Source organism: Equus asinus, chromosome 20 (genome assembly GCF_041296235.1).
Source record: "Equus asinus isolate D_3611 breed Donkey chromosome 20, EquAss-T2T_v2, whole genome shotgun sequence".
Taxonomy (NCBI): Eukaryota; Metazoa; Chordata; class Mammalia; order Perissodactyla; family Equidae; genus Equus; species Equus asinus.
The window spans coordinates 48,947,817-48,970,865 of record NC_091809.1 but is presented as its reverse complement, the minus strand read 5'-3'; the positions used below and the strand labels follow the sequence as shown (position 1 = coordinate 48,970,865).

Here is a 23,049-nt window from a genome sequence, read left to right as displayed (position 1 = left end):
TTGTGTTAGACATTGGAGGGCCAAGTCCTTCCGGCTAGTCTTTTATTTCTCGCTCCCGAGATAGCTCCCACTCTCAATTTCTAATCCTGAGAAACCTGTATTTATCATCTTATTTTTTTTTGCACTGTTGATAAAGCTTTCAGCTTTTTTATTCAGCTGGGTCTATGAGGAAAGTCTTAATAGCTTGTGGGGTTTTTCTTTTCTTTTTTTTTTTTTGCTGAGGAAGATTCACCCTGAGCTAACATCTGTTGCCAATCTTCCTCTTTTTGCTTGAGGAAGATTTGCCCTGAGCCAACCTTTCTCCATTTTGTATGTGAGCCACCACCACAGAATGGCTGCTGACGAGTGGTGCAGGTCCACACCCAGGAACTGAACCCAGGCTGCTGAAGCGCAGCATGCTGAACTTAACCATCAGGCCATAGGGCTGGCCCCTTGCTTGGGTTACTTTTATACAAGGAGCATTAAAGTATGAAAATTATGATAGAAGGCATTAGGAAAAAATCTCACTCACTTCCCATCTCATTCCTTTTTTCAAAAAATGCAGTATCAGGTGACTTTTATCACTGTAGTATTTTAATTTTATCTATCGCTCATAAATCAATATGGGTCAAAAACTGGTTGGCTATGATGCTATTTGTAACAGGTTTATAATCATCACCAGAATAAAAAAGTATACACTTAAAGACAGTATGAAAAAAATGCTCATGTACTTTTGGGGCAAAAACTTGAAACGGTGGCTCATTACATAAAAGGTGGATGGTGAGTACTTACTGGTACCCTAATAATATTCCTGTCACCAGGCAAACTGGCATATCAGTAGCACTCGATAAATATTCGATAAATGATGAATGAAAAACAGTCTTAATGGAGTAGATGCTAACTCTAGAAAAAAGGCAATTTAGTAAACATTTTAGGATGAAAGATGTGTATTTCCTAGCAACAATGGCTTAATGTATGCCCAGAACATAAGTACACACAAAACATACACAGATGGAAGATAGAAGCTTGAAATCAAGTTAGGCCTTCATGCTTAGTTTCCAAAAAGCCATCCTTTCTTATCCACATTCTCTCCATTCTTTGATGGCACAGACCAAATCCTACTTCTCTTGTGATGCTCTCCTCAGCATCGAGTTCCAGTGTCTATACCTATTCTCTCAACAATGTCTAAGGGGTTAGAAGAATTTTCTGTCTCTATAGGCACTAGCATAGTGCTGTGCATATTATGAGGGCTTGATATTTGTTGAAGGAATGCCTAAAAGCAGACAAGCTTATACCCCTTGCACCATGCAAATATCAATAGCACAGAGTAGGAATCATTTAGCTGAGACCCTGGTGAACAGACAGCTCTCTGTCGAGCAGAGCAAAGCTCTCTATTGTAATTGAGATGGTCATGTCATAGAGTTAGTCTTAAGCACAGGTGTACTTCTTTCTTTTATATTTAAGAAGCTGAAAACATGTGCTAGGGGGTTGAGTTTCCCCAATTTGGCAAATTCTACAAATATCACTGAAGGATAAGGGCCGTATTCACCTTATTGATTTATGTGATTTGATCCACATTACACACAAAAAGCTTAAGATAGGAGACTATGAAAGCCAAAATGGTAATGTGAGCCCAGGGGTGGGACTTTCTCCAAGGTATACTGGGTTTGAGTGCTTAGATGCCAGTAAGAAAAACCTTGCTGTTTTCTTTTCCAAGAAACACAAAATATTTAATTAAATATGTATTTTAAAATTTAGAAATGACCTACTTCATCCTTATGAAAGGATTTTTAAACGTGTTTCAGAATTTGGCCCTATAGCCCTTCATTTCTTATTCTAAGGTGATTTTAATTTTTTAATTTATGACAGTCACATGTGTCGTGTGACCTACAAGTTGTACTCCTCCCAGCCTGAGTTTTATGCTTAAGCTCCTAAAGGCGTTAAAACCAAGTGCTGAGTGCCTTCCACGGTACTCCTCACCAAGCATCTAACCAGGATGCAACCAGACAGAAACAATACAAAATCCACATTAACCAGGAAGGTAAACACAAAATGTTTGCATAAGATGATGACAGGAAAAAGCTTGATCCAACTGGCAGAAAGGGGCGAAGACCATCTCCAAGCACAGAATCAGGTAATTTCATGTATGCCTAACACACAAGGTCCACTAACCTCAAAGAAAGTTCAAAACCAAACAAACGAACAAATAAAACACCCCAGTATGGCAGTAGATTTTTCTTTGATTCTAGTCTCTGAGAGGAATCTGCATGAAGGACTCTTACGCCGGGTCATGGCTGGCTCTCTGTATTTTAACAGAAGACTCGGGAACAATTTAAATTATGCAGTGTGCTCTTCCACACTGTGGCATTTATCTTCATGAATGAAACCACATGGACAACTTGACGTGATTTAAAATAAAAAAGTAAAACAAGGAGTGGGGGCCTGCCAATAGCAAAAGTGGAAACAGAAATATATGGCCAGAACGTCAATGAATATGAAAGAGAACAAAGACACCAAAGAATCTTATGGCAAATCAGAATGAGGCACCGGAGGGCTCCCGTCCCAATTCTGCTCCTCCAGTGGTTTTTGTTTGGAAAGAGATTCTGATGACATTAATGGCCTAATAGTTGTAAAGCCACCCAATGTCGATATGGCAAACTGACATCAAATATTCCTTTCAGTACTTGAGAGCCTATGAAAATTCTTGCCTAGAGGAAGCCACCCTCAGACGTGTGCCTTCACTTGTAAGTCAGGAGTCCTGCTCTGCGCAGGACGGACAGGGGACAGAGACACCCAGCTCCTCCCACCCATCAGGTCTATGATTCTGGGTGAGCAACGTCGACTCACGCTGGCTCCCGATTCCTCTCTTTCCAGGGTCTGGAGGATGAAGCTTTAACATGTTTCGAGGGAGCTGGATACCTGGGAACTCAATGGCAGTCTGCCTCCCTAACAAGGGGAACAATTCGATTATCCTGCTTACGGAAGATAAAAGATAACACTGGAACACTTCCTTTTGGAGAAATCAGAAATCAACTATGACCTCTTGAGTTTAAAAATATTTCTCTATTGCATTTGTACATTTTTCTTATAATGAAACTCTGACCTGGGGAATGGGTTTCAGTGATTGCATTTGACTGGGAGAAAAGAAATAGATGACTATGGGCTTCTTTTTTTTTAAGCTTGGGCTTTATGTTACTGTCACTGGATTTAGCTGTTGAAGCTTTTAAGGCTAATGGTGGCTGTAATGTACCAAACAGTGCAGGAGAGACGAAGAGTGGAAATTAATTTAGCTATCCATTTGTCAAGATTCAGTTGGGGGATTTTTTAGGAACCAATCTAAATCTTGGGGATAGCCTGAACCTTTAAAATGGGACACGGAATCATTCAGCTCCATAACCTTTAATCTGTTTGAAGAAAGGAGCAAATGTTAAATTGCACAAGTGTACTTTCTGGGCAAGATAAATATATATAAGACAGCTTGTTAAGACACAGTAAGCCTATAAGATCACATCCATTAAGGCAGCGGATTCTACAATGTTGTTTTAGTGGCAATTTTAGTCGAATTCCTCCTGGGTGTGCCGGTGAGAATCTGCACATTCATTCCCACAAACGCATTCCGTGTGTGGAGAGGGTTCAAGTGCCAACATCAAGGGGCTAAAGGGCATCTCTGAGATCATCTTACATTACCTTGAGCTGAGAGGCCAGGAGCAGAGAGAGAGAAGCAACAACAAGCCCCTACTAAAGGTACTTTGGATGTGGACAGAAATACAGCCTTGTTTGTTTTTAGACTTTCCTCTTAAATGGAGTCTCTGCAGTCGGAACTGTGATAACAGTGAGTTGTAGCTGTTGGAGGACATGAGATCAGCTTTAGTCTGGAGTGAAGGATTAAAGAGCTGTGAACTGGAGCGCCTTTGCTGCATGGCTGAGAGTGACTGTGAGGGGGGAGGGGTTCAGGGGGTGTTAGAAAAGGTCTTAAAAAAAAAAAAAGCCTAAGCTAGTGAGAGGCTGGCCACAATGGAAAGTGTTGTTCCATATTAAAGAGGAATGCAGTGTTTATATGGAGTGAATAAGGCCTTGCCTGCCTTCAAACGTAAACCTGGCTAGCTACCTGGCTGGGACCTTCTACACCAAGAGGTAAGAAAGGCTGGCTCACACCTGGGCAACTTCTGCAAGGAGGAGACAGACCACTGAGGGGCTTTCACACACGCAGGGCAGTGGACACGGGTGATCTACACAGACAGCCAGAGCGCCGTTCACAGGAAACTAGAATACCTGGGAACAAGAGCTCAAGCCTGATTCAGTTTTTTTCAACCTGGAGAAGAGGTAAGAAATCATAAAATGTAAACACCCAGTCCACGGTGTGGAAAGTTGATGGTGTGGTTGCTCTGGAAATCAGAGTTAAGAAGGAGCATCTTTGCTGTGCTTATTAATGATACAGAAAGCGGGAGGAATCTACGCACTAAACTAACAAACCGAGTTTACTTAAGAAGCAGAAGGAACTAACAAAACGCTAAAACAGAAATACACACAGACAAGAATTTAGGAAGCAGTCTGGATGGAGCTGAGTTTACAGTGAGACACAAAAACCAATTGATGGATTTTCAGAAGATTTTAAACTAAGCGCAGGCACTGATATTTTTATAAATAACATTCAGAAAAATCCTTACTAGTGGCTTATTTAAAAATTCTCGTTGTTCCCCTGTGATGGTTAGAAAGGTGAAGAAAACTCAGATTAGACAATTATTGTTATAGTTCACAAATTGATGAAGCCTCCTCTTTCACTGAATACTTTGAATTTTTGTCATCTCTATCTCACCAGCTCCCATGAAAACTGAAAATGTCTCCAGAAAGTCAACGTAAAGGATGGTTGCCATATCCAGGGTGGTAAAGAGGATTTACACATGAAGAACGATGAGTAAAACATTCAGTGTTTTTAAAGAAGTTCAGCGATAGGATTGTATACGGGCCACGTGGCTCAGAGAGAACTTGCAGTCTCATCAGATAACAGAAAGAAGCAGAAAAGTTATTTTTTAAAGAGATTTTCTTTTTTCTCATAGAATAATTACTTCTGCACATTTCTGTGGTAGGACCCTGTAAAGAGTGGGTGGAGAAGGCCTTCCCTAAGGAGATTCTGTATGTCTAGTTGACACGGTGCAGCCATGGCCTTTCCTCTCTTGGTAGGCAGAAGAAACTCCAAGGCTCTCAGACAAGCAACATCAAGCAGGATGAGAGCCACTGGATGCCAGGCAGGCATGGATGGCATACCCCCTCCCATAGGGACAGTCAGAATAAGAGACAGTGAAACTCATTTTGAATAAGAGTTTCAGACAGTCCAAAGAGAGAAAGCCACACAGTTACAACTGCTGTGGCTGCCACTTCCACCCCTCCAACATTTAACTAAGGGCAGCAAGGGGTTCATGAGTGCCCAGCACGGAAGAGACAGTGTCCCTCTGATCTCCTGAGACTGACTACCCAGGCAACACACAGGTAGCAACACTGTCAGCAGGTACTCTCTGGGGCAGGAAGGACGATGACGCATTTGGGAACATGACCCACATGGGCATGTTAAAGGGTGTATATTTTCCTTCAAATGGATTAAGATGAAATTAAGACAAGGAGAAGATCCAAAGCCAGAATACTTACCATTTTGTCAACCATGGCTAAGCATAAGCTATCGGCATGGTCTGTAATAGCCAGGCTGTCATTTTCCCTAGCATTTTTCTTTGAATAGTGACGTTTAAAAAAGAACTCTCTTATGTGAAAGCTGCAACATATCTGATCTACTGTTAAATGCCTGGATGTTAAAGATTTTCTGAGAACTTGAGAACATAGTATCCAATGCCTTTGAAGTTCCTAAATAAAGGAACAATTAAATTCCAAGGATTTAAAGGGAACTTTCAGGCTTCTTTTTATACATACCAGAAAGACATTATACATTGAGGACATTTTCAATGGTAATGAAGGTACCATACCTGTGATGATGGTAAGGATGGTGGTGGTGGTGGTGGTGGTGGTGGTGGTTGTTGTGGGAGGAGGGATAGTTGTGGGGGGATCTGGATAAAAAAAAAAAGGAAAATCAAACCCACAATGCTGAACACAACAATGATCAGTAATGACAAAACAAAGGCATGAGGACATTGAGATGTTTGTCTGATGACTTCCCCCTGTAAAACCAAAAGTTCTTTTCCCCCCAAAGATTTATGTCTTCTAATTATAGTCATGAGTCGCTTAAAGATGGGGATACGTTCTGAGAAATGTGTCGTTAGGCGATTTTGTCATTGTGTGAACATCACAGACCTAGGTGGCACAGCCTACTACACACCTAGATTCTATGGTACTAATCTTATGGGACCACCGTGGTACATGTGGTCTGTCATTGACCGAAACGTTAGGTGGTGCATATCCCAAAGCCTTAGCTGGAAGAGCTAAGAAAAGAAGCAAAGAGATTTGTTTTAATGAAGGGAACTAGAGATGAGAGGATGGGAAGCCGAGAAGGGAAGAAAAATCAAAATATATATGACACCCCCCACCCCAATCTGATTTCAAAGGTGAGGTTAAACCAACTTGGCACCCGAGTGTGTACAATGGTTGTCATTTCGTTTTATACTTTCACAGATGGGAGAAAGGAGGAGGAGATGACGCTGCTCTGTCTAAAGGGCTCCTATGGATGAGGTGCTCCGGCTCCCTTGCTCTCTCTGACTGTTAACTTCATTATTCTCCATCAATACCTCCCAGCAGGAAGTAAAAACTACTTCTATACTTGTAATAAATACAAAGAAGAGAGAATGTCACCACTAAATATCAAGTTCCAGGCATGTGAGATTTTACTGAGATTTTCTTTTTTAAAAGTCAATAAATTTTACAACTTATAAATATTAATCAGTTTGTTGCCTTTGCTCATGTTAAAAGCTTGACCTAAGTGGACGACAATGATAAAACTAAAGAACGTTTTCCGTCTTGTAAACAAGAGGACTAAATATAAACGAGGCTTGACCCTCAAAGCCAGGAACCCAACAGGGAATCCTGTCAGATGTTTGATATACTGTATATTCTTCTATCATCTCAAAAACTATTTGGGGGAAAAGGGAAGGGCAAATATGAAAGAGAAAAAAAAATTCTAAGCCCAAATGATCAAACTGAATGTGTTAAATTGTCAGCGAGACTTTGAACTAAGCAATCACTCTGCTAGAATAGAGCGTAAGACGAGTTGAAGGCTTTTGATTTTAATTTTTATCTAAAGCATGCCAACTTTTTCTCCTTGACACATTTGGTGTCCTTTTATCTCCAAGTGAGCTCTCAGATTGTCTAATTAATCCATCACAACTTTAATTATATACTGCACCTTCATTGAGTTCCGTACAACTTTCTGAAAGTTTATAAAAACATTATCTTGGTGCTTGGGTGTCAGGTCTGCTCAAAATGATTCCTACCAGTGATCAGTAATCTGAGGTTTTAAACTTCCTCACAGACTTCTCTCACACAGACACGAAGGGATGAACTTGATAGGGAAAAGTCAACAGCAAATTGTTCTGTTTTCCTAGAGGCCTTGTTCATTTAAGTTGGGGCTGTAAGCAGTTTAGACCATGTAGCAGTTAGACCACAGGTGGGGAAGTATTCTGTGCCCTGGCAGGTCACCTGAATGCACCTGCACTCCGCTGCAGGCGCAGGAGCAGACACAGATGAGTGAGGTGCACCGGCCCCTGAGCCGAGCACTGAAGATGCTCTGCTCCCTCCGCTGCCCAACTCAGCTGTACCCAGGGAGGTGCCTGCTGCCCAGCATGTGGATAGCTAATGCGTTTTTTCTGTTCTGATTCAATTACAGTATTTATCATGGAAAAGGATCATCTGTACCTGGGAGATTTCTGATATACTTTAATGCTATGTCAGTACCTATCTTCAAATGTATTGGCACAAAATGTGTGATGCCCATAATATAATCAAAGTGGACCTGAAGGTGATTTGAAAATATGATTAGGAATAAGGAGTGGACCAAACTAACGAAGGCAGAGACTTCAGAAAAAGGTCACCAGTCCCTTTCATTTTGTGAAAAAATCATACACTTTCAATTACTTTCATCACTACTGAAGTAACTATTGTCTTTCACATCTGGCTCAAGTGACCTGAGTGAATCAGATTCCTTTAAGAGGTATGACCTCAAGGCTTATATTATTTCTAGCAATAAGAGCAATGTGAGGCCACAACTTAAGAAAATACTGAGTTGGAGCTAATGAGCTGTGTTTGACACAAAGAGGCTAAAAGAACAAAACCAAATGGGGCTCAGGCGCTAACCAGCTAGATTCTCCTAGAATAGAAGTTACTTCTAGAGAATTAAACCATTTTAAAGGCGTGTTAACTCTTAGTTCATAAAGTACTTGGAAAGTTAACTGGAGTACTACCATAAATCACCATCTTCTCAAATTGCTAGAATATATTTTAATAGATTAACAACACCTCAGGTTAGTATTCTAGCCTGCCATTCTGAGTAATGCTACTAGCACAGACGAAGGGAGGGAAGAAGTATTTTGCAGATCTATCAAACCCTTCGACAAGGATAAGTGCACCATCTTAGGTTGGGGAGACGTGTATGCAGCATGCTTGCCTACACAGGTGGGTCTCTAAGTTTCCTGGATTTCAATTAACGCTCTCCGGCCCAGCGAGTTAATTCCAAAAGAACAATCTTATATTAGAGGGAACTGTTCTAATGGGAAGTAGTGAGAAAAAGAGGAACTAAAAAAAGACATGGATTTTGCTGCAGACTTTGGACTCAAAGTTTTGTGGCTCTGAAACATATTTAAGTAACTTTGTGAACCTGGGCAACTTACGTGACCTTTCTAAACTTCATTTTATCATCTGTGAAATGGAATGATGATTATGCTTACCTCATGGTGTTATTGTGGAGATGAGAGGTGACCAAGCATGTAAAACAGTCATCCTAAGGCGTGGAACGATATGAGCACTCAATAAACGTTAGCCATAAGCTAGTATCCACAATTATTCAAATGTATCTGTCTATCAAATCCACAAAAGGTTTCTCATCTTGAGATGCAGGAACAGTAGGTACAATAAATCAAAATTGTTTTTCCAGATAACTTAGTCTACTGAATCAAGGAAGCATATAATAGACTGGTGGAAATTTGTCACTGCTTTTTAAAATCTACAGTTAGTAAAAAGGGCTGGATGTAGGGCTGTAAATTGGGTAGCAGCCATGGAGAGGATTCACATGAGGCTCAAAGCCTGATGTGAAGAGAGCAGAGGGGAGGAAGGCAGAGCAAAAGGGATGGATTTCCCTTCCGTCAGCAGATTGTGAACAGTCTGAGGAACAGAGGTGGCTGTGGGTATCGCAGACTGAAGATGGGGCATGCGGTGCCCCCTCACCTACATGGAAAAGCCATCCCCTTCACTTTGATCTCCTCAACTACTGCGGAGAATGAACGCTATTATGTGTAGACTACAGACAACATGGGTAGTGTACAAAGAAAACATACCTCAGAAGTCTACAAACAAGGTGATTAGACATGATCCTTTAATTCTGCATTATGCTAAGGGAACAAAACCCTCCAGTTTTAGGCTAAGGATTATTTTAATATCCATGTAGGTATGGTGTAAAGTATGCTTCTGTTTCATCAAAAAGATCGCTACTCCTATATTCTTCATAAGGAGAGTGGCCAGGGTCTGAGACATCATGGCGTAAATATTCCATGTGCATGTTTATGTATATATATGTGCATATTCACATATGCTTACACTTGGATTATTTACACCGCTAACATGAAGAAAGAAATACACATATTCTTTTATTTATAAGACATTAAAATTTTTACGCCTATGGTGACTCATTGTGCCATGTCAGTTCGTAACTATTTTTCTTGGTATAAAACTAACTGAGAGACTTCAATTGGCCAGAAGAGAGTCAATTTGTCACCCTAAGATTAGAGAAGTAGTGCACTCTTCCACCAAATAGAGAATATTCTCCATACGCCAAATTGACAATATGATAAAAATGGGAAGTAAGTTTAAAATGGCTGGTACACAGTAGACGCTCAATAAATAGTTGTTGTTTAGAGAATGAAATTCATGATAACATGCTTTAATAATCCTGTAAAAAGATATTAAGAAAACAGACAAATTAAGGGAAAAAAAGGCATTTGTGTCTAAAGCAGTAGCTACAGGTGGTTAATGGAGCTAGCAAAGACCTTATATTTTTTCCAGCATTTACTGGCTTGCAACATCTCCTGGAATGTAACGGCTTCATGCTGAAAATAGGATAGTTCTGCTCATCAAGCAGGAGAAAGGCTAGCCCAGGTATCATAGGAAGGTACCACTGGGAATAAACTTTCTGAGCTGAAAAGCCATTAATTGGTGAGGCTGAATTCCGGAGTCATTATTTCTAACATAATCTCCATAGCTTGTGCCTGAGGATACAGCTTTCTTACTCAGCATGACCAGAGAGTGTGATCTAGCGGGAAATCTCCACGATTAGAGAGAGAGTCACTGCCCTCTTAGTGGAGACACTGGGGTCCACCTCCGGCCAGGCTTCTTTAAGTTCTTGAAGGAAACCAACCGGGTTATCGTTTTCGACTTGACCAAAAAGCTTTGGGAGTGAATCACAAGTGGCAGCTACATGTAAATGAGTCTAACAGCAGAGTGTTTTATCTTTCACGTACCGTATACATACAGCATATAATCCGAATGAGCTTTCCCCACTATGTTGGAAGCTTCACAGCGGTATGTACCATTATCTGTTTTGTTTAGGTTATTGATGAACAGGTTGGGCCCGGACAGCACGGCATGCTGAGGCATTTCATCATCCACTCTCACCCAAGTTACCATCACAGGCCTGCAGAGGAAAGGGGAGAAAGACAGGTTGCATTATTATTCCCCACTAGGATGTCCGCATCAAACTTCTCAGCCATGCATTTAATGAATCGCACACAGGGTGACACAATTAAAGAGGACCTACGGGCGATATCTTAAGTTCACAGAATTACAACCGTGAAGTCTCCAAAAGTCTGTTTGGAATATAATTTTTTTTTTTAAACATCACCAGGTGTTGAAAAACTTTCAACAGACCACAAGCAGGAGTCTCATTATTTCCAATTCATCTTCAACAAATCAGCAAATAAGCCAGTGCACCCTATCTTTATGCCCTGCTGTGTGGTTTCACACCAATTCAGACAGGACAGAGCTCACCCATTGTTAATCATCTCATTAATTAGGGGAAAAAAATCAAATTCCTGGCTAGTGACACATGCATTAATCGGATGGTTACTAACATACCAAGACACCTACTTAGAAGCCACTTGTGATATTTAAATGGATTTCCAGTTCCACAGAAAGGAATGGACTTTTACATCAGAATAGCACTTTCTTTTGCCCTCTGCTGTTTGAAAAACTACCTCTTCTCATTTTGGAAAGATGCGATCCCTTCCTCTCCCCTTGACCTCTAACCATAACCTGCCCTCCTCCAAACCAAGATGCCACCTCACCTTCTGCTGCCCCAGTCCATCTTATCTATGTGTTCCTTGGCAGAATGCCTTCCTTCACTGGCTCGCCAAGGCCCACACACTGTTACCCTCCTCCCCCAATGTGTGCAGCTGCAGGCCCCGCAGCTTGAGAGGGAGAGTCCCAGGTTAATCACTGCAGAGGCATCTCCACAGGGACTTCTTCGTTCCTACGGCACTAGCTCATGAGAGACAAGTTTGTTCTAGTGATTTAAAGGACACATTTGTATCCATTAGGAAGAAGCATATTTCACAAGATGCTCCAGAGCCAAAATTGCACACATACGAAGTACCTTTCAAACTCACTGAATTTAAAACTTCCATTCTTCAAGGTGCCTCCCTCAACCTCCTATGCAATCAAGGCCATGTCTAGGATTGTGCCTGAAAACTTTCATTTTCAAGGAAGGGCAACCTAGACTGGAGCGCAGCAGAAGGAGGTTCCTTTCAGTTCCCGAGGCTACCTCTAGGAGCAGCGACGTGACAGAAGACCCGCGCTCAGTGAGGTACGGATACTCAAGTTGGCCCCGTCAAGCAGCATTCCAATTTTCAAATGGGATGTGAAGTTACAATTTTTCTTTAATTACACATGGGTTTGTCATCACAACCCAGTAAATTATTTAAAAATTAGTACTGCATATGTCCTCCTTGCAGGCAATGGCAAATGGGTCTGCCTGGCAATCAGACCTAATGTCCTGCTGCTTGACAGCTGAAACAATCAGTGGGGGTAACTGCAGAGAATATTCACAACATTTAATGGCAAGTTAAATTACCATTTTTATTGTATGCAATTTCTTGAGAAAATAAATAGGTAATATGCTAGAAGGGATAGCAGCCAAGTAATGCGTGCTTGCTCATACAACCACATACCCGTTCCTATTTGAGAGGAACAAGCAAACACCCTCTCTGGAATAAACGTCCTGAAGGAAACATGTAATTTACTGTCCCCGTGGCACATTCAATTGAACACCGTACCTTCTTCAGGGGTAAAAATACAGAAACAAAATACAGGTTAGCAAGCCAGATACTGTAAATGTGGTTAATACAACTGAACATAGGTATTGCAAGTGGTAAGGGGCCTGTGAGAATTTTTTATTCTCCATTGGATTGTCTTGGAGGTAAGGAAACTGCTAACTAGGACATAGTTCAAATGGTTTCCAAAAAGAAAGAGCTGAATCTTTTGCAGTGTTCAAAAGACATTAAGACCGTTCTGCCAAAGCTTGAAGCATTTAAAACCAAATAACTCTGAAATACCAGAGGAAAAGCAAAACAGAACCAAGACCACCTTCTCCTTCCTAAAGGTCATCTCCAAACGGCTACAGAGAGAAGCGAACTCCAGTCCAGGCAGAGGTGAGAGCAGAAGAGGGAGGGCTGAGGTGGGAAGAGAGACAGCAGCCGGGCTCCCTTTGGCTCTCTGGCCTCTTGTCATAAATCATTCCTTAGCTCTAACAGGGAGAATTTTCCAAAGGTTTTGGGGAAACTTTGTTAAGATGCTCTGAGTTCCTTATTTGACAACTGTGATAATGATGCTGGTTAGCAAAACTCTGAGAGAAAAAAAATCATAGCACAGGGACAGCAGAGGGAGCTCAATGCTGCCTTTTGTTGGGGACCACTAGAACTTTGAGTGCTCTCACTCCCAACATTGACCTGCTGCGGTTCCATTGTCTCCTTCCATGGATTGGTTTCTTCCCTAAGAAATAGTCAAAAACAATCTTCACTCTACTAGAAAGATGAAAGAAAGATTCCTCCCTCTTTCCCAAACTAAACTGAATACTGTCTAAAGGGGTACCGCCACATGGCTTTTTTGCTGAATTAGTGATAATATACGCACTTCCTTTAAGTTACTCTAGATCATTTAGCAGGGCAAGTAAAGTAGCTTCCTGATACTTTTCAATAAGATGTTAATTGGTTCTTTACTCTCACGCATTGGCATATATATATTCCTGAACCATTCCTTACAAACAAAAACATTTCTGGGAGTCAAGTATGACACTTCTCATGGAGGGAAGAAATAAAATTAAAGGTAGGGCAAATTCATTTGTCTGCAGCTGGTCCTAAACACAGCAGCTTAATTTAAGTCTGAAAACCATCTTTCCAGCAGCTTAGACATTAACAGAGAAGGTAGCAGATATGTCATTAGATTGTGGGCACACTAAAAATTTATTAGGATTAGTTTTTGTGTGTGAGAGAAAATAGTTCTGACAATCACGTTGATGATAATAAAACAGAATTAGCTGAGATTTCAATCTTGGATGGCATTTCATTTTTCTCCCGATCCTGACCATTAAGAACCACAGATATTTATTCCACTTTTCACTGAATAATCTTTTATTTTCTGAAAAATCTTCCACCCTTTACAGCAGGAGACAGGTGACAGGCCAATGAGTTGTGAATGCACATCTCTGTGTTGTGACATTTACTGCTCCTGACCCTCTGCCAACCTTGGCCTTCAGAACTTACTGGGGCTTCCCGATGGCTTCACATGTTAACTCAAGCGCGTCCCCTTCCCGAGTTAGGCCTTGTAGAGGGTAAGTCATCTGAATATGCACTTGAGGCTTATCTGTGTGACAACAACACAAAGCAGAATGTTTAGCAAACGATATCATCAGGCAAAATCAGACTTGCATGCTGCCACAAACCCCGTATTACCAGAACTCACTCTATTCCCATCCTTATGCCTTCAGTAACATCCTTCTAATTAGTTAGTAATCCTGGCATTTGCTCAAATTAAATTGACTAATAACTCTAAGGAGTGAACTGCAAATAGATAAGAGATTCATAAGCCAACTGCGCCACATCAAACATTTCCTGTGAAACACATTTTGTTACATTGAAGTTTATCTCCAAACTCACTCAAGCTAAAGGAAACTCATTTGCCTTCATGCTGAGGTGAAGCCACAGATATTTGTGGTGCTCAGAATTGATACATTTTATCATATATCATATATTATTACGTGACAATATGTTGTGACACTGCATTTTAATAAGTTTGCCTCTTCTGTGCTCTTGTTTTCAAATGGGAAAGGAAAAACTTGTGAATTCCATGCAAATGGCTTTCAGAATAAAGAACTGGGAGGTTTTGGTGGCTCCTAATGGAACTCTTCGACATCTCAACGTAAACACTTATGAAGGAAGGAAACTGACAGTGACTGAGAGCCTAATATCATAGGCTCCACTATTGATGGTGGAATAAGCCCAGTTTTAGGGATGAGAACACTGGTACCCAGAGAATGAAGTAGCTCGTCTAAGGTCATAGAGATAACATAACGAGAGACAGCTGCATTAAATCTATGTTGGAAGTGATTTCTGTTCAAAACCACATTTCCCAATGGCAATCCATAATTAAAACCAAGTATAGCTTCCTAATGCAGTGAAGTACTTAGGTAAATGATGTAAGTATTCTTTTTTAAAAGAAAAACCATTGTCAGTATTCGATACATTTTTTTTTTAAGGTATGCTTTTTGATGAGGAAGCTCGGCCCTGGGCTAACATCTGTTGCCAAACTTCCTCTTTTTTCACCTCCCAAAGCCCCAGTGCATAGCTGTATATCCTCGTTGTACGTGCTTATAGTTCTTCTATGTGGGATGCCACCACAGCATGGCTTGATGAGCGGTGCGTAGTCTGTGCCCAGGATCCAAACTGGCGAACCCTGGGCCACCAAAGCAGAGTGCACGAACGTAACCACTATGCCATGGGGCTGGCCCCAGTGTAGGTATTCTTATCTCCATTAGTTACTTAAAAACCATGTCTGTGAGTTTGTGTGGGTATGGGTACAAAAGATGAATGACAGGAGGTGCAGGGAATAGGAAGGGAGGTGGAAGGGGGTGAAATGAACTTAGATACATGTATGAATATATTTACAAATAAAATCTGAGTGGAATAGGGAGGTTTTTTCCCTATGCTGAACTAACAAGCTATTAATCCCTAAATCAGTTTTCTCATTTAATTCTGTGGCTCTGTAACTGTATATTTTTGGAAATGTACCCAAGTGTAATAAATGCAAGAGGGCAAGACATCAGTTGGCTGACAGGTCAAAACAATTTCCATAACTTTACTTTCTCAGAGAATCACACTACCTAAACAACAGCCCCATGGCCTTTTACAAGCCGTGGTTAGCTCAGTAACACTCATCCTACGGAATACGGGAGAAAATAGAAGTATGGCAGAGCCCAACCAATCTCAGCCTGTCCACAGCTAAAATATGCTGCACAAAGGCATCCTCTCTGGGAATGGCTGCTTTCTAGATGCATTTTGATAGTCTCACTCCTATCACAGATCTTCCTCTGAGGTCTCTGAAAACCACGTGGCATTCAAAACCTTCAAGAGAACCTTCTCATACACCAGCGTGCACTGCACACTGTGAACTGGTGATGCTTTCTGAGAAGCCAAGTCACTTGCCAGAGAACATAAGTTAACAGGCCTGAAAGCTCCAGCTGACCCTTGCAAGTAACACGATTCTATTCTTGGACTTGTTGGCAAAGAGAATGTTTAAGAGAAAAATGGCATAGAGGTTTCCAGATACCGAAAACTGGGTTGGGAAGGCAGTTATTAAGGAAAGGAAGAAATACTCATCAAGGATAAACAGGATGACCTTGAATGAGCACTGACTGCTGGGCGGAAGCAAGAGCTCCCAGGCACCCTCCTTTGAGAGCTGCTGACTATATTGTAGGCTAAACACAACCACTGGGTGACGTATGTGGGTCTATTATTTTTGGTGGTATAACACACATAGCCACACACACACAGAGCTAGTTGGTGGAGTTTATTAAAAAATACAAGATACAGAAAAAATAATGAGAGAAGGTTATGCCACTGAAAACACAGACAACAAAAGACCTGCTCTCTCACAGTTCACACTTGGAAAAAGGAGCACCTATGGGTTAGGGGACCTCTGTCATTCCTGCCCATGAACCACTTGGGGTGAGGCTAAATTTAAAGCACAAAATTTGAGCTAAAATGTAACATTTGCTTACGGGTTAATCTCTGATCCATGTACTGCTGACTTCAGCCCGTTAATTAAGGAGAAGCAGAATGCTTGCTGGCCTATGTGGAAGTTTTGTTTTCTGTTTTTTTTCCCCTTTGTGTAATTTACAAGCAAACAGAAAGGGTGTATTTTTCAGCACAGCACAGTAAGGGTTTACCTGCTCAACCAGTAATACTAAAGAGAGTGTTGAAAATTTATGCACCCTGACTTTTCAGTACCACTGAGTTTGTTTTAGTTAAATGCTTTTTTATGTTCCTAATGGCTGTTTACCAGTTGTCAATTACTCATATAAATTAGGAAGAACACGCTAAGGGCTTGCCATACCTGGAACTTACATTAAAAAAGAAAAAATCATATACTAACCCATAGAAGATATACCTTCAATTTTGATAACTGATTTTCCCAATTTATTCTTTAGGTTTCTGGAGAAACAGCTACCATCTACTTATGGGTACAGCTGCCAAAGTTACCTTAATAGCTAGCTGAAAAGGTAAACATTAATCTTGCTTGTATTATACAGAAAAATGCCCTCCTCTGTTGACATGTGCAGTATTTATAGGCATATTATCCGACCGTGGGCAGCTGAGCTATTTTGACGCCCAGCCTAGGAACCAGATAGAGGGTCTATGTGCCAAGATCCACCCCCTGGGTTAAGGAAACTTAAAAACCAATCCTGTTCCCCTTCCTCTGCCCTAACAGAGGAACTTCAGCATTCTCAACAGGTGGACTAGAAACCCTGGGACTCCACTGGCACCTCCAGAACTTAGGGATGTTAAATTTTCCCAGGAAGATCCACACTACAATATGAGTATATCAAAATACTGAACAATCCAGATGGCTGATTGAATAGCCCAGAGCTCATCATTTATATTTTAATTATGTTCATAAATCAAATGTTATAACCCACCAAATCTTTTCTGAAACTGAACCAGACTCCAAGATTTATTTTTAAGTAATGAGATAAGGCCCAGTACATTTGCTGGGTGATCATTTTATGCCTCGGTTGGTGTTGTAAGGCACAAGGCTAAAAGCCAGATGACACTTTCTACCCAAGTACAATAACTGTCCAGAAATGTAGCACTCAGAATGGCTAAATGTCATTATAAAATGGAACTGCTATATAAGAAATAAGAAAAATAGTTAGGTCTGTGCACTTATGGAACATTACAGTTACAGAGATGGCATCACCAGCAGCCAATCAATTAGGTCGGGGGATCTGAGGTTTTCATAATACACTGTCATTTTTTTAAAACCTCATAAAAGACATTTAGCAAGACTGCTACAGCAGACAAAATTCGTTCATTGGTCAGAGCTGCACAGAGGGTTAACTACCAGGAGGCTCTAGGTCACACTACAGTAGCAACCAATTAAAAAAATAATATTAGAAAGACATTCTGATTTGATGAGACTTTCTTTAAACGCGTTTTGCTCTCTCTATAAAGGGAAATATATATATAAAAGGAAACTCTTAAAGAGGTTAGAATGGCTTGCTGGCAGATTACAATTGATTTCATGCCAGTCTGACCTTGCACCACACTCTATGATCTTTTCAGAAGATGAAACTCAAGGCTCTGTAACCGGTATTTCACTTTCCTATGTAAATGAAAAGGCAGTCTCCTTCTCTCTAGATCACAACACTAACGCAGGTCTTTAAAAAGTTTTATTTAAAAAAAGACACTTCACAGTTTCCTTTTCGCAGGAGACGTCATTCTTCCCATGCACAGAGAGCAGTAGAGCCGAGGCCAGTGGGAAGGTGTCCGGGATGTCCTGGCAGGAGACCTATGATCCCAGGGCCTCCTGACCTCTCCCTCTCTTCCTGAGAACTTCTAAATCAGAAATGTGGGCATCAAGTGTCCTCTGATGAGCTGACTGCAACCAGCCCCAAGGGCTTCAGTGCAGATCTACTCCTGCAACTAGATTTGGGACACAGGCCCTTCATGTCTCCTACCGAGATTGCACCCAATGTTCTGAGACAACGGGTAGACCGGGATTGGATGCCTGTGGACCAAGTGCTAACTGTCTCAGGGCCTACCAGGGAGAGCTCAAGGGCAGCGTGGGTGCAGATGTATCAGAGTGGTGGGGAGAACACTGGGGTCAGTGCCGCGCATTCAGGTGGGGAAGCACTGACTGAGGAGTCCTTGTCAATCAAGGAGGATCACTGCAGTTTGGCAGAGGGTGACGATGCAAAGACTAACCTGAGACTTGTGAGTATTAAGGGCTGTTTGAGCTCAAAGCAAGAATCAGCCCCTACAATACGGCTGCCTAAATTGTTGGGAGTGGATGGCTTTCCACTGAAGGGGGGCAATGTCCAGTGACACCAGCTCACCGGGACTGGTTAGAGGACGGAGTCACACCAAGCTCTCAGAAAAGTTAAAGAGAACATCTTGCAAAAGGTTTGCTTTCTATTGTCATAATACATTCATGAATAATTTTCACTGCCATTTATTTTGTTTTTTTGCAAAGTGAGGGACCTCCTGCTGGTACCTCTGCTGTATGAATCGGAGCACTTCAACTGTACTTCTCGAGGAGGGCTGAGCTATTATGAGTGGCACAAGTCAAATCTGGTGGGACTGATGTGGGACCAAAGAGCATGTGCCACATCACCACAGTGGAAGGCAATTTCCTCTTGTTGCAACTTACAAGTAGTTTTGTGGATATTATATTACTGTTTACCCAACAGAATCAAATTTTATTCTGTGATATTGTAGCAGAAAGTGATGTTTCCAGGGCTTTTTTTTTTTAAGATTTTATTTTTTCCTTTTTCTCCCCAAAACCCCCTGGTACATAGTTGTATATTTTTAGTTGTGGGTCCTTCTAGTTGTGGCATGTGGGATGCCACCTCAGCGTGGCTTGATGAGCGGTGCCATGGCCCCGCCCAGGATGCAAACCAGTGAAACCCTGGGCTGCCGAAGCGGAGCACGTGAACTTAAACCACTGGGTCATGGGGCCGGCCCCTCCAGTGCTTTTTAAGTGGGGTGCACACTCATCCACACAGCACTCTTCCATATCTTTGAGAAATCATCAGAATTTCCAAGTGAACACTGGGCAAGAAAAATCCTTATAGCAAGATTTTCTACACAAGAATTTTGGCTCTGTAAGAAGAAAAGTTTTTGATTTTTTTCTATCCCTGGTGCCTAGAACAGTGCCAGTGCCTGGCACACTGTAGATATTCAATACATATTTACCAAATGAATGAATGAATGAGAAAGTGGAGAAATATTAGGACACAGACTCCTACTCCTAGCTCTGCTGATTAAAAAAAAAAAAACAATCAGACCGTGAATACATCTTAGCTCTGTTATAAGGTAAAGTAGGCACATTAAGATTTTCAAGAGTTTATTTAAGCATATATCGATTCGAATAGGCAGTACGCAACTGAAAACGCTCTACCAACAGGAGATAGGGGAAAGGTTTTTATAGAGCAGACTTGAAAGCAAAGGAAGGAAATTGCTTGACTGGCTGTTGCTTAAGCAAAGGCCTTATTTGGGAAAGCCTGGTTGGCCGGATGTGCTTCAGTTTCATTTTCTTGGCGTGCACTGACTCTGGTTTAGGTTTTGGTTTGCTTATGTAGGCTACCAAAGGCATTAGAGTCACCCCAGCCTAGTGCCCTCCTTGTTTAATCACTTTAACAGAATTGTATTCTTCTTTTGGGAGGTCAACCCAGCTCCCAAAACTTGAGGTTCAGCCCAGGCGTTCCAATTTACGTGCTTCCATTTCACTACACATTTATTGAGCATTTCTGGTCTATCTCAAGGTGGTATCTTCAGGTAAATCATAAAGCATGTTGTTTGACCATTGCTTTTAGATTTTTAGATGCCAGCTTCACAACCATTTAAGCTTCCACAGAATCAAAATTTGACCTTGAGTTAAAAACCATTAAAAGTGCACATGAGAAGACCAGTTTTGCTATGTAAGTATTCAATGTCCACAGCCACAGAGACACATCTTTTCCAAATATATTAGGTCAGACAGTGAGATGTGGGAAGAGAGTCTGGTAAGAGGTTTCCTTTTCCAGGGCGTGCCTTTAGAAGGCAGGGATCACAGCAAACGCTTTCTTCTGGTAAGGGTCATGTCATTCAAGTTTGCTCACCATGTATTTGGCCCTACATTTACTCTTTGTGTTTTGAATATTGGTTACTCAGCCTCCTGCCCCCTTTGGCATTGCAGAATACTTTCATTAAGAATCTACAGAGATAATAGTATCAGGAACTTGGACCCACCACTACTCTGTGTTAACACAAAATGATAGGTGAAAACATTACTTTGAATCAGGGGGTTCCCATGCCTTGATTATTTCTCATGAGGAATAGTAAATACTGAAATAACTTCCCTGAAACTCAATTCATTGCTTTAAAAAAATAAAAGAAAGGGAGACTGGGAGGAAGAATGTATTCTGTTAAAAAAAGAGACTGGAGACCAGAGAGAAACAGGCCAAATCTGAAAACGCTAGCTATTATGTTTTGAAGAATACAACCTGGGAACAGAATTGATGGGGGAGAGACATGATGTAGCTGCTGCTCTTGGAAACTATGTCCTATCCTCCACTCCAAGCAGGAAAGATTTTCTAATCTCCAGGTTTTTCTCCCTCCTTCACTGCAGGGCACTATCGACGCCAGAGAAATATTTATTTTGGCACAGATAAAGAACAGGTTTTGATCATCTCTTCAATGCCCAATTTTCCCCCAATTGGGGGAACGAAAGAAAAAAAAATCTAGGCTTCTTTGGACCTTGCATGAACAGGAATATGGATTTATAAAATACCCGGCTATATCGAGTCAATAAAACTCATTTTGAAAATGATGCCCATGTACACGATTAACTGTCAGATGATAATCAGAGCAGGGAAGGCATTCAAATATCCATTTCTAGAGTCTTTGTTTTCATTCTCCCTTTCAAAACTCATCTCAATTTTTTTTTTCTTTTACCAATATGCACACACACAAAACCCTCAGAAGATGAGGATTTTTGTAAAACATTTTAAAGAGCAAGGCTACGATGGGGGAAAGTAAAAGACACACAGCAGTAATTCAAGAGCTTCAGATTCACCTCAGTCCAGAGTGAGGCCTTCCCCCTTTGCAGAGCAATCTGAATTCCATACCGAGGGTCACAGCTTTTCTTTGAATTCCCAGCTCATGTCGCTCCGTGTTGCCACCTTGATGCTATTTAGACAGTTTTCTTTTAACGCTCAGACAGTGAACTGTTCTCGTTTAAACAGGCTTTCATTTGACAAGAGTTGGTTCCTTTAGATCTGAAGCTCCACTAACCGTGCTACAATTGTATCACATTCTGCTATAATCAACCATGTTGTAAATTTGAGCACCGCCATGTACACAGACATTCGCGAGAAAAAAATGTACAGAAAGAATGGAGGGTCACAGAGCTCAGAACATTAAAAGGCAAAATTGTTCTCTGCCTAACATCTAAGGAAAGAGAGCTCTGAATTCCAGCTTGTGAGCATAATTATTTTCTGTTTTAAACATTTAACTGCGTGCTGCTGCTGTATCCTTGCTGAGTCTCAGAATAAGAGCTAGAAAACTAAGAGCCCTACTGTATGTTCTTCATTCCCAACCACGTTCCTATGAGAAAACCTTATTAATGAGCTTGCAAACGAGCACCCAACAGGGAAATGTCACAAACAAGAGCGGCTAATGCCCCAGAAAATCAAATAACTGAACACTTGGCTGATTGTGGTGCCTTTCATATTTATAATAAAAAAAAGGGGGGGACTTTAATTCACTAACTCTGAAGGGGTCAACACCTTGCTGAACAAAACAACTCATTTATTTATGTTCAGAAATCTCCAGATGATAAATTACATTGATGTTAATCACTTCAATGCATACTACACAATTAATATCTGTACTCACCAAAAACTTAAGGATTATTAAAAGTATGACAGCATACACATCTGGTTGATTTTTCACATAATTGGGCACAACCATTTCTCCTGGTACCGCAAATAAGGTCCTAACAAACAAACACTGCAAAATTCTATGTTCAATTAATTAGGACTTTAAATCCACAAGACAAAAGCAATTCCAGTTGAAGCTCAAGCTTTGTCTTCTATGCAATATGGTAGCACTCTGTTTTAAAGAGAAGTGTAAGCCTCCCCTTTGTTTTATCCCTCCTCCTTGTTCCTGTCATATTAAGATATTTAATGGCACACAATGTAGATTTGCATTATTTCACTTCCTTTTAAAAAAATAACGTATTTTTTAAAGGACCTAATTTATACAGAATTCAAATTCATTATGTGTCATTTAACCTTGTTCATATCCTGGTTAATATCTACTCATCTTGGATGAAGTAGAGACAGGTTTCCATAAACCTTCATGGAGTAAAACAGGCCAGGGCTGAACCAAGTGAGTGCACTCAATACCAATCCCATCAGGTGAGATTGGTCCCCAGGGTAGTCTTATTTACCCAGAGTAGAGCAATTCTTAATCTGAGTTCCATGGATGGATGAGCTCAGCTTTTCCAGGTGATAAGCTAATGCTTAACACTGATATTACAAGAAATCTCTTTAGGTGGCAAAGGAAAGAACATTAAAAAAATAATAGCTGTATATTTGTTTTTATGCTTATTAGA

At 41.0% G+C, this 23,049-nt stretch overlaps 1 protein-coding gene and 1 long non-coding RNA gene across 7 annotated transcripts in view; one reads left to right on the top strand and one right to left on the bottom strand.

Moving 5' to 3' along the window:
- The window catches only part of CADM1 (cell adhesion molecule 1), a 313,526-nt gene that overhangs the window by 28,596 nt on the left and 261,881 nt on the right, over positions 1-23,049 (bottom strand). For 3 of the 6 annotated variants that reach the window (XM_014855516.3, XM_014855517.3, XM_014855519.3), the window contains exons 6-8: positions 13,938-14,037; positions 10,644-10,816; positions 5,952-6,032 (exon numbers count right to left, since the gene is read on the bottom strand). In XM_014855516.3, coding sequence (XP_014711002.3) covers positions 5,952-6,032; positions 10,644-10,816; positions 13,938-14,037 — 354 coding nt within the window. The remainder of the gene's footprint in view (positions 1-5,951; positions 6,033-10,643; positions 10,817-13,937; positions 14,038-23,049) is intronic. The other 3 variants (XM_014855518.3, XM_014855521.3, XM_014855522.3) reach the window with 1 other exon arrangement.
- Positions 178-6,858, top strand: LOC106840244 (uncharacterized). The gene is made up of 4 exons (XR_011495686.1): positions 178-4,113; positions 4,190-4,302; positions 4,799-4,894; positions 6,595-6,858. It is a non-coding gene; the product is annotated as an uncharacterized lncRNA (long non-coding RNA).